General features: G+C 29.9%; 2 protein-coding genes across 4 annotated transcripts in view; one reads left to right on the top strand and one right to left on the bottom strand.

The window, feature by feature from the left end:
- Nucleotides 1–12,130, top strand: part of LOC131669478 (LIM/homeobox protein Awh) — a 546,200-nt gene that overhangs the window by 388,496 nt on the left and 145,574 nt on the right. The window lies entirely within an intron of this gene.
- Nucleotides 5,893–7,856, bottom strand: LOC131669362 (ATP-dependent DNA helicase PIF5-like). The gene is made up of 2 exons (XM_058944196.1): nucleotides 7,777–7,856; nucleotides 5,893–7,669 (listed from the first exon to the last, which is right to left on the bottom strand). The coding sequence occupies exons 1-2, from the start codon at nucleotides 7,854–7,856 to the stop codon at nucleotides 5,893–5,895; spliced, it is 1,857 nt and encodes a 618-aa protein (XP_058800179.1).

The following is a 12,130-nucleotide window of genomic DNA, read 5'->3' on the forward strand; positions in this document are numbered from 1 at the left end:
CCTATTTTCGGTATGGGGCTCAAAATGTAAAAAAAACGCTATAATAAGATGATAACTTTAAGAAGTATAATCACGGCAGCAACTTTTAAATTGCCAAAAATGAATTACGAACAGTCATTAGCTTAGTTTCAAAAAAGCTCATGCAGTAGTAAAAAAAGATAGCCGTAAAGCTAAAGTTAACACTCCTCCAATTCTATTGGTCGTTGGAGCTTTACCTCTTCTCATTACCACTTTTTTTTACCACTTTTCGTCGCTTTAAGTACTACTGGCATTCTGAGATTGAGAGAGTTACAGAATGGCCAAAGTTGTGGACAATGCAAAGGTAGTGAGTCGTGAATTGAAAAAGAGTAAAAGACATAATAAAACGAGAATTCTTCTCTTAAATTGGTTTATGAGAAATAATTTGCCAAAATCTACATCACACTATCGCAAATAAAAATACATTATCAGTTGTATTCGAATAGTCATAGAGAATTCATTAATTATAACTCTTTCGGCTACTTCTTTAAAATTATAAGCTAATACTTTTCATCAATTGAACTGTCATTACATAAATGTTAAAGACTTAATTTATCTTGTGACATTTCACTTGTTGCCTAATATCAACGTAAACAACTATGAATTTTATGTTGGCCACAAGCTCCTATCACTGTCTCTGTGGATAGTTACGAAATTGAAAACATTGAAGATATACTTAGGAGAATGCGTTTGATTAAATACGGAAGAACTGACGACCCACCGAGTCATCTTTCTCATAAAGAACAACACACTGTGTGTGTGAAAGAAGTGTAAATCCAACCGTGAAACCTTCAAGTGATACGCTTTGGGTAAAGCCAATGCTAGCGATAATTTATTTCTATAGTTTATATTTTAGTCGCGATGTCGCCGTCAAGCGGTGCGGAGGTGCAACCGCCTGACGCATCATCGCTACATAAGCATTTCAAGTGTCATCCAAATACAAAAGTAGGAGCAATTGTGTGTTTAGTATGTGGAAATTTCTATCATACGAGTGAAATAGTAGCAAAAATCAATGCAGGAAATGCAATCAAACTAATAAACAGCTCTTTCATAATATGCCAGGAGCATCCAAATTTTGCACTAACATCAAACTTGCCATATGGGGACTTAAGTGAACAAGCTAGTGCTTTCATAACACAATTCAAACTTGTAAGTAGAGAACAATTAAAACAGGAAATATTAAATGGGCTTGTGCATGAAAAGCAAATTTTAAATGAAAACGATGATCATATGGATGTAACACAGATCAGTGATTTGGATGAATTACAACAATTAAAAGCCGAAAATAACCTATTGAAAGAACTGTACAAAGAAACAAAAGAAAAAAATGAATTGCTCAACGAACTACTAATTAATAACTCTTAATAATAATTATTTATTAATAACTCTTAACTATTAATTATTAACTCTTTAATTAGTATTAAAGAAAAACAAAATAAAAATGTAAATACTAACATTATGAGAAAAACATATGCTGAAACAATTGCACTACCAAAACCTAAACCCAAAAGAATACCAAGATTAATAATAAAGAAAAAGAGTAATGATAACATAAACTTAGAAAATCAAGTAGCACATTACTTAATTAAAGACAAAAACATACAAACAAACAAAAATTTACAAATAAAAATACTGACACAATAATTATCAACTGCATGACCGAAGAAAATGTCACAATATTAGAAAAAACTATACAAAAAAACTACCGGCACTTACTGTTCTAAAAGAAGAAATACGTAAATCGATAGTTAAAGTAGTAGGTATTTCTAAAGCTTTCACAACAAATGTAAAAGATATAGAAACTGATATTAATGCAAGAAATTTTAGTCAATACGAAGATAAATGCAAAGTAAATCATGTATTTACAAATGAAAAAAATAAAACAGTAACTGCAATAGTAGAAGTTCCATCTATTCTATATAAACATATAAAAAACAATAGTAAAAAATTATTTATTGGTTGTCAAAACTGCAGAGTCTTTGACGTCATCAACACATATCCGTGTTACAACTGCTCAGGTTTTGGCCACGGGGGTGGAAAGTGTGAAAAAGCAAAAAAAGAGCCAACGTGTTATAAATGTGCAGGCAAGCACGAAGCAAAAATGTGTAGTAGCAGCATACTCCAATGTCCAAACTGTATTTTCCACAATGAAACATATAGTAAAAACTACAACGTTAACCATAGTGCAATCGACAGCGAAATGTGTGAAGTTTTAAAAATGAAAATAAAAAGGTATATTGAAATGACAGATTATCCAATTCAACCAACTCATCAAAGATATTTTGGTAGAATAAACTTTGAAACAAACACCCGCAAGATATATAACCGTCCGAGAATAAATAACAGTTTATCGTTATCATCATTATCTACACCAAGTCCAACAGGTAATAAAACCAGGAATACTAAATAGTTTTCTGCAATATTACAATATGGATAACAGCTTATATGATATTATATTTGAAAATGAACATAAAACAGATAATATTGATGAACTAGACAAATATATATGTAAAGAAAATAATATCATTCTATGTATAAACATCAGAAGCCTAAAAAAAAATTACAATAAATTGCTAGTATTTCTGAAGAACCTCGAAAAAAAACCATTTACAATAGTATGCACAGAAACATGGAATTTAGAAAATCATGAAATATTCAATATTCCAGACTATAAAATATATTACAATGAAAGTAAAATAAACAAATCAGATGGAGTTGTTTTGTATATGAAAGAAGAAATCACCGAAATTACAGAAATTCTTGAAATAGATAAATTAAAAATAATTAACTCTAATATTACACTAGAAAACAACAAAAATTTGATGCTGTCTGCAATTTACAGATCCCATGATTTATCTAAATCTGAATTCCTATTGAATCTCAAAGAATTATAGAAAATCTCCCTAAAAACACTTTTTACAAAAGTAAAAGGTTGCATGAATGCTTTTTTAACTTCCTTGCCATTTTTATCGCTAAAACCTTGCTACTTCGTCCACAGTTATTTTAATTTATAAAAATGATACGAGCGTTATATATTACTTGCTCATACACGTACAGACAGATTTTTGTATCCTATACTAAAAATTATCCATTTTTCACATATTACTCTGTTTAGATCTTAACTCAATAATAGAATTTTCTTATTCGTCTTTAAACTTTTGAAAGTACTGAAATCAATATAAATAAAGCACGGATGCCATTTATAAGTGTAACATCTTAAGGACCAAAAGAATCGATAAAATACTAAAAACTCGATGATTTTATATGTCTAGTTCTCTATGTCTAAACATCATTGTTAACAATGACTGAAACATGTTCAGTATCTATCTTTAAATAATGAATCATTTTTATGTATTTAAATTGATATATTAGATACACTACGTCTCGATCAACCTTATTTTTTTATTAGGATCGTTTTTAAATTTTTGAAAGAAATGAAATCTATTTGAAAATGGCACGGATGCTATTGATTCATTTCAGCTGCTACATAACAAATAGTCACGCATTATTTATACGTTGAAATTTTCAATAACTTATATAAATTTTTGGCAACTTTTATTCTTGCCGGGCCAGTCCGCCAATAATATCAGGTACAAGCATGGACAATAAAATATTATAAAATGAATTACTCTTATCCGTGTACTGAAAATGAATAATATCTAACGTTAAAAAATTATTACCAAGAACTTTACGTTTCTACCTGGTATAAAAAAATTATTTTTCACTATGTATCAAAAAAAATATTTCGATATAAATTTAAAAATTGTAAAAGTGACTTTAGTATTTGCTGAACCACGCAATAATTAATAGAACAGTATTGTATACTTTTCAGTTGAGTAGTAAAATCATCTGAGTATTTCATTAAAAACTTACAAATACAAATTAATTATAGGTTTACCAAAGACAATATTGATAAAAATATTAAATAATGATAGTAAGGGTGCGTATAATGAAAAGTTAGCTGTAAATTAATCATTTCTTTTTAACTCAGGCGACAGGCCCGGCAAGAATAAAAGTTGCCAAAAATTTATATAAGTTATTGAAAATTTCAACGTATAAATAATGCGTGACTATTTGTTATGTAGCAGCTGAAATGAATCAATAGCATCCGTGCCATTTTCAAATAGATTTCATTTCTTTCAAAAATTTAAAAACGATCCTAATAAAAAAATAAGGTTGATCGAGACGTAGTGTATCTAATATATCAATTTAAATACATAAAAATGATTCATTATTTAAAGATAGATACTGAACATGTTTCAGTCATTATTAACAATGATGTTTAGACATAGAGAACTAGACATATAAAATCATCGAGTTTTTAGTATTTTATCGATTCTTTTGGTCCTTAAGATGTTACACTTATAAATGGCATCCGTGCTTTATTTATATTGATTTCAGTACTTTCAAAAGTTTAAAGACGAATAAGAAAATTCTATTATTGAGTTAAGATCTAAACAGAGTAATATGTGAAAAATGGATAACTTTTAGTATAGGATACAAAAATCTGTCTGTACGTGTATGAGCAAGTAATATATAGCGCTCGTATCATTTTTATAAATTAAAATAACTGTGGACGAAGTAGCAAGGTTTTAGCGATAAAAATGGCAAGGAAGTTAAAAAAGCATTCATGCAACCTTTTACTTTTGTAAAAAGTGTTTTTAGGGAGATTTCACTTATTTCAATGGAAGCTATGGTTACGACTGAATACTACAATAATAAATTCTACTAGACTTGACTAGAATATTAGTCATTCTAAAATACATTCAAGTAGTGCAAATAAGAGTTGAACTTAGTCATCTTTTGGCACCCGTGCGCCACGTTCGGAGAGTTGATGCGAAACATCTTATATTTTCTTTACAAGATCACTTTCTTTTTGGTGCTTTAATTTGTTCTAAAAATATTATATATATATCTTTCGAGCCTTTAGGCCATGATTTTTTTGTGCATTTAGAATCAGATGTATGAAACCAATAAGTTTCTTCGCGTAATACATTAAAATAATACCCATTGTCCATACTTGGTCCACAATGAAAAATTGCACTTATTACCCTAAAACATTTATCATCTATAGAAATTTTCGTCTTTGGCACATCATTAATCTTGAATCCAGTTAATTTATTATTGTCTGAAAACAGTGACAGCCTAATTATTAAAATTTTTTCCAAATCAATACGGAGAGAAACTTTTTTTTGTTTTTTATATTTACAGTTATTATGACAAGTTTCTTGAATATCGCGCCAAACATTAATATTTTCATCTATAATATTCTGCAACGTATATGCCCCATTTTTTTCTGTATTTAAGTATAAATTTAAAATGCAATTACATGTTGTAATTGGATCGGGTCTAAAATCACAACCTGGGCATCTTATCCCAATGGTAAGCTCATGTGTAGTAAGTTTGCCTATTATTCCAAATTTCATACATATATCCGATAAATAATCTGCAGCATCCTTTTGAATTAGGAATGAATACTTGGTAGTATTAAGAAAATTTGAAAGCGGGACTAAATCAACCAAAGTTTTGGTAACATATTGTTTAAATATTTGTAAAAGTATATCTTGATCCTTGGATTCAAGTAAATGTTTTCTAATCAATTGGCAATGAAATAAACTCTGTATACATGATTTAGCGTAAGATAAGCTATTTTTATCAGGCAATGGATAGATGAATGAACTCAACGGACATTGTAAAATATTATTAACATTATCAGCTTGAATCTGCAATGATATATGACGTATATACACTGCAATGAGTATGACGTGATATAGACCAAACACTGTCAAATATTTTATTACTTTTGTAAACATCTTTAACAGGAACATTATAAATATCAAGATCTGTACGATATTGATTTCTCAGTCTATTATATTATTTTATAGCAGACTCATCAGCTTTAATACTAGAAGGATCCAAATTAATTAAATGTAAACCTTTTAGTTTAGTGACCCTAGATAAAGCTACGTACGTTTGACCACAACTAAAAATGCTGTTTCCAGCGTCTATAACAGCATTTTCTAAACTTAAACCTTGACTTTTATGAATAGTTATAGCATAACTTAGACAAATCGGAAATTGTTTTCTCGTAATAAATACTTGATCTAATATTTGAAATTGGTATTCTAATTGTTTGATAGAATACTCTTGATTTGATTGAAGTCTAATAGTCACGCTATCTATACCTGTTTTTCCTTTGGTCACTGCAATAACTGTTGCTATAGTTCCATTAACTAATCCGATGGACACATCGATATTTCTTCGTATCATAATTTTACAACCTATTTTGATTGTGATTACTCGAGAAATGCCACAAACGTTGTCATCATCTTCGTTTAAAATTTTCAAAACACGTTTTTCTAGTCTCTTTGGACATTTGTAACAATCATTAGCAATTAGCTTTATCTCTTCACACTCTAGTTTATTCAACATGGTATTATTAAGTATTGAGTACATATCTTTAGTCGGCATCAAGCATACCGTATTGGTAGGCAAATTACTCAAATATTGGCACAGTTCATGAAAAGATTTTGAAGGAATATTGCTGGAAAAAGAAATCTTTCTTTTCAGTAAAGTTTCTATATCAGAATTAGTTAAATAACCTAATCTTAATTTTCCTAAAATTTCTGAGTAACCTTTATCATTTTTCTGTCTCATATTTATAGTCAATTCCTCATATTCGAACAAGGTCCATAAATTAAATGATAACATTCCTTTAATGTATTTATCAATTTGCGATCTTGTCAGTGAAATGAAAGCGAATTCTTCTCGCACAGGTGGTAGTTGAAGTAAATCGCCAAAAACTACAATATGTATTTTACCAAACCAACCGTCTTTTTTGTCTGATGTGCAAAAAATCTCTGTCAGTCGTAAATGTATATACGTAAGAGTTACGTTTGATATCATAGAAATCTCATCAATAATGATGAAATCAACATTCTTTAAACTTTGACGTATTCTTTTCAACGCATTATCCGATAGAGGTTTATATTTTGCCGTGCCTCCTTGCTCTACAGGTAATTGTAATAATCTGTGAACTGTCAATCCCTGAATATTAAATGCTGCAATACCAGTCGGAGCTGCAACAGCGGTATTTTTATTTCTCTTTAGTTTGTTCCATAATACCAAGTTTTCAATCAGGTAACTTTTACCAGTACCTCCAAATCCGCTAACAAACAGTCTTATTACTTTATTGTCAGATGACATTGTAGATGTAATTGTATTAAATATTCTTAATTGATCAACATTTAAATTTTTGATTGATTGATCTACGTCAATATCTTTTGTTTCGGCAACCTTTTCAATCAAATCTTGAACATCTTTTATAACTTCTGTAGCGTCAAGAGGATCAGCAATTTCCAGATGTTCTGATTTTTGGGTCAAGGTCTTTTCCAATTCTTGTTGCTTGATTAATTTATTAGCCTCATCCATAGCATTTTGAATCATCTGCAGCTTATCATGATATTTAAGTGCTGCAGATAAATCATCTTTTATTTCAATAAAAGCATTATGATATGTTTCTTGGTTTCCCTTAAGTTCCTCGGTATTTCTCCAAGGTTTAAATAATATCAATATAGAAAAATAATAGGCTTCAGGTTGTGTTTGAGGATTGTACTTCATATGAAGAACTAAACGTGCTTGTTTTCTTTTTCTGCAATATAAATTTTCATCCATTTTATAATATTCAGCTTTGCGAATTGGCTTTTTTTCCATATATCGAAAAATCTCGCAAAATCATATAAACACATGGTTTCTAACTCTATAGGGCGCTTTGGATAGTATGTATCAACTAAATTATCACAAAAGATATCCGTTGAATCTTCAGATAATTGTTCCATTGCAACTTTTGATTTTAATTTTCTTTTTTTTTCAAAACCAACGTCAACCTATATAAAAGTAGTATTTGGATCTGTTTCATGAAGTGGATGACCTAATAAAGTATCAGCCGCTTCTATAGCTCCACATTCTCTGTGAGTAAGTCCGCGCGTACCTATGGCCCAAAGTCTACTGCAAAGAGACCTATTCAATGCTATATCAGAAAGATCCAAATTACTTTTTTCACCTTTTGTTCCATAACATGTAATGTAATACGTCAAAAGATACGTTGATTCACCAATAAATTGAGCATCGGTGTTTCCTTCCCATAAAGCTAATATAGCAGGCATATAGTCGTTCGTATATTGTTCATTAAAATCTCGAGGCAGATCATAAAGTCTACTATTGTTTTTCAACTTTCTACGATTTGTTATAGCCATAATAACATCACGTAAAATAAATTCTTTTGTTGTCTTTCGCGGAAATTCGAAACGACAAGCGGATATAAAACCACTTCGTGTTTTATTTTTACGCATACAATAGTCATTATGTTTGTGTTGTTGATATTCCATTACTCTACGATACATATTTGGAGATGTATATTTATTAGGTAAACGACAAGTAATGTATTGCATTATAAATTTTTTTACATCTTCATTCGAAGATATGCCGTATACTGGAGTATCTTTTATCCAGAAAATACAATGAAAATGAGGTAACCCTCGACCTTGATACTCTCGAACATAATAATAGTGTTCAATTATTCCTATAGGTCTTGCGTCGGAAAGCAAATAAGCCATCATGGCTTTGAACTTTTGTTCTATGAAAATTGCAGCTGGAACAGGATAGTCAACGACGAGTTGACTAATAGATCTACTATCATTATCCAATGATTGATAATCTTGTATAAATTCACCCAAATCCGGCCAGTTCCATTCTGCGGGACTTAAGGTTACGAAAAATGTAACTGGGCCATATTCCTGGGTCATACAATTGAGTTCTCTTCTAGGTTTTATCCAGTACGCTTCAGTTCCTCTTAAGCGAGCAAAAATAGAATAAAGATTTGATTCTAAAAGATTCTCCTCCAATTGTTTCTTGAAATTTCCAGCTGTATATTTATAACGTGTATCTACAACATGTAACATGTGATATATTCCTGCATTCAGATTTCTCATATTGTTATCGTGTAAATAGTAAAAAAGTAATTGTTTGCTTTCTCTAAATTGTGAATGTTTAGAGGTCAATATGTGTTTAATAAAATCAGAATCTCTTAATCGTATATTTCTCGAAACGCGTTGGCCACATTCACCGTAAGGAAAAATGTCTGGAAAACATTTCAAATCCAAGTCACTGTCATTGTAAGCCAACGGATTTTCATATACTTTTTTCATTTGGTATAATTTTGTAGCCGATTCATTAGGTTTTTTTAGTATGTAAAGCATTTATTGTATATTCATCGTAAAATGTGTCCGATTGCGATTTTGCAGTCAATAAAGCTTCTGCCTGAGGCAATTTAGAATTTGTAGCTCTGTTATAATTTTCATCGACTTTGTCTTCATTATTAACAGAATCTTCTTCTGCATACTCTAAATCTACATCTTTTAGTTCATTTAGTAAATCTTCTGGATTAATGGGAAGATTAATTTTTGAATAAAGATGATTGTTTTCTTTCAGCCATTTCAAAGCATTCCATATTTTTTTTACATCAACGTATTCCTCCCAAATAATCTTACCTTTAGTAGGAATACTTCTAACCAATATGTATAACTCATGATCCGTGTTCAGAGGATCCGTTTCTTTACACAATTTTTGTAATGTCTCATGTAATGGTAGAGGTAAATGAAAAACTTTCCCCACGAGCTTGTCATGACGTGCGTAATAAGGTATATTTTTCTTCATAATAGTACCTTTTTTCTGGATAACTTGAAATGATTTTGCACGCTGGATTAAAATCTTTTCATACATATTCAAAAATTTCAATTCATCTGGAATAGCTTTGAAATAAAGATTGTTTAAAAGACACGTTGGAGGTATCTTATTCTTTTTAAGCTGCTCCAAACAAGATTTGCAAATCTTACCATTGAGGAATATTTCCATCGAATTATTATTTACATAATATTCTACTAATTGCTGCCAAGCATTATTAATAATTCCTAATAATTCGCATGCAACATTTGATTCATAATCTTTAACATCTTTTATACTTTTTTCACGGCATAATCGTTCGCAAGAAACACAAACATGTAGAGGAAGGTCTTTTAAAAATTTGTAATAAACTTTGACACCTCCGTCCAATTTCTGTAAAATTTCATTCTCATCCAAAGTAACTTCATCGGTTTTTGTAGATGAAAAAAATAAAGACATTGAAGCTTTCGATGCCATATCTTCTAATTTCTCCAAATCACCATTATTTAAAGCTTCATTCACCTCTTCGATATTTCTATAACATTTTTTTAACGCATAAATTATATCTTTTATCGTTCTTAAAAAAGGAAAGTGACAAGCTATAGTACGAAGTTTAAGAAATGTCGAATTACATAAGAAACTTCCAATATGACAAACAATAAGATGACCAAGTTTCTCTGAATGTTGAGATTCAGAGCTGCAGACGTCAAGATTTTTCAGAAAATCATAAGCATCAGCATAATTTAAGTCGTTCAGTTTTTCAAAAAGCTCTTTAATTTCTATTATGGTATGAATATCGGGCATTTTACAGTATTTATTACATAACCAGACATCATGATTTTTTGTACCCTCAAGTAAAGGTATAATATTAATTGACTGTCTACTTTCGTTCAACATTATAACATCTATTTTACTCGAATCAGATACAAGCAGCCCGTTTCCAAAGTCATAAACTGATTCGAAAAAATATGGTTCTGAATGCGAAAAGTGCATTGAAGTACCGCATAGTGCTGCAATTGCATTATTAATATTATCATTGGTAATGCTAATATTCCTTGAGCGACTCAAGCTGACGGTCGCTTTATCTTTTAATTTTTTCAATGTACATTTAGCGTCTGATATGATTTTGTCTCTAATCGAAATAACACGAGAAATTAAAGACTCGGCTTTGATTTCAGCTTCGGTTACAGAAGGTAAATTTAAGACAGGTATAATTTTTTTTACCCAATTATGTTTTTCGTAAAATAATTTTCTTGTACTGTGTTTAACATTTATGACAAAATATTTACGCTTTATATTTAAAGCACGTTGATGTTTAATTTTGATCAATCTAGATTGACGATTTATATTGTAATAATTTCTTCGACTTTTCAATACTTTGTCTTTATTATTTGCATAATATTTTTTTTGAACTGTTAATATGTTGTCCTTCTTTTTTTCATAGTATTTTTTTTTATCTGCTAGTATTTTATTTTTATTTTTTAAATAATATGCCTTTTTATCCTTTGTACGATCTCTTTTTTGTTTTATTTGTGTATCACGCGATGACCGTGTGAATTCATTTTGAAGGGAACATATATTTGCATTACTAGTTAACTTCATAATTTTTGATGGCCGTGTACTGATAGTATCAACGTAGTATGAATTTACTTTTCTTTTTAATGTCATTTTAATATCTTGTAAACATTGTGAGTCCTCTTCAACTTCTTGTAAAAAAACCACATAAGCATTTTTCATGCAAGTCACTGATGATATATTTTTAATATGTGCATCATTAACTAAAAACCAACATTTACCTTGCCGAATAATATTATAGTAATGCCCACTACTTCTTGTGATCCCTTCATGAAGGATGATACTACTAATTGAATAATACTTATTATTGATACGAACGAATTCATTGATATCATCAAGGATAAACTCATTATTTTTTATAAATTCTCGACCATTCCAATGAAAAAGATTGATTTGCGTCACTATAATTACATTATGAGTAAGAAAATCAGTAGTTTCATAGTATTTGAATTGTTTGCAAGATAAACAATTCACATCACTTGATATTGGACATTCAATGTTTGTATCGATCAACTTTTGTAATGAACAATGAGACCTATTGTCTGGTAAATTCAAAAGGAGAATATTATTGGAATTGATTTCTAAATATTTGATATTACCACATTTTATGTTCGGACATATTAAAATTGATCGCATTTCATGTTCAATTATAAATCGCAATCTCTCTGATTTGGCAATAAGATGGCCCATAAATTCTGGAATATCTTGTTGCCTTTGTTCTGCATATATTTGATTAACAAAACTTCGTAATCCCTTTATATCTACTTGCTCTTTATTATTATTACTTTTTAGAATATATTGAGATATTATCACAGAC

This window comes from Phymastichus coffea, unplaced genomic scaffold (genome assembly GCF_024137745.1).
Source record: "Phymastichus coffea isolate CEN01 unplaced genomic scaffold, Cenicafe_Pcof_1.1 PCOF00007, whole genome shotgun sequence".
NCBI classification, from domain to species: domain Eukaryota; kingdom Metazoa; phylum Arthropoda; class Insecta; order Hymenoptera; family Eulophidae; genus Phymastichus; species Phymastichus coffea.

Bases quoted from the DNA above. Each gene is read 5' to 3' on its own strand.
- LOC131669362 (XM_058944196.1), bottom strand. From the start codon at position 7,856: ATGGAACAATTATCTGAAGATTCAACGGATATCTTTTGTGATAATTTA. The intron at 7,670-7,776 runs GTTAGAAACCAT...TTTATATTGCAG, and splicing joins TATCCAAAGCGCCCTATAGA to AAAAAGAAAACAAGCACGTT.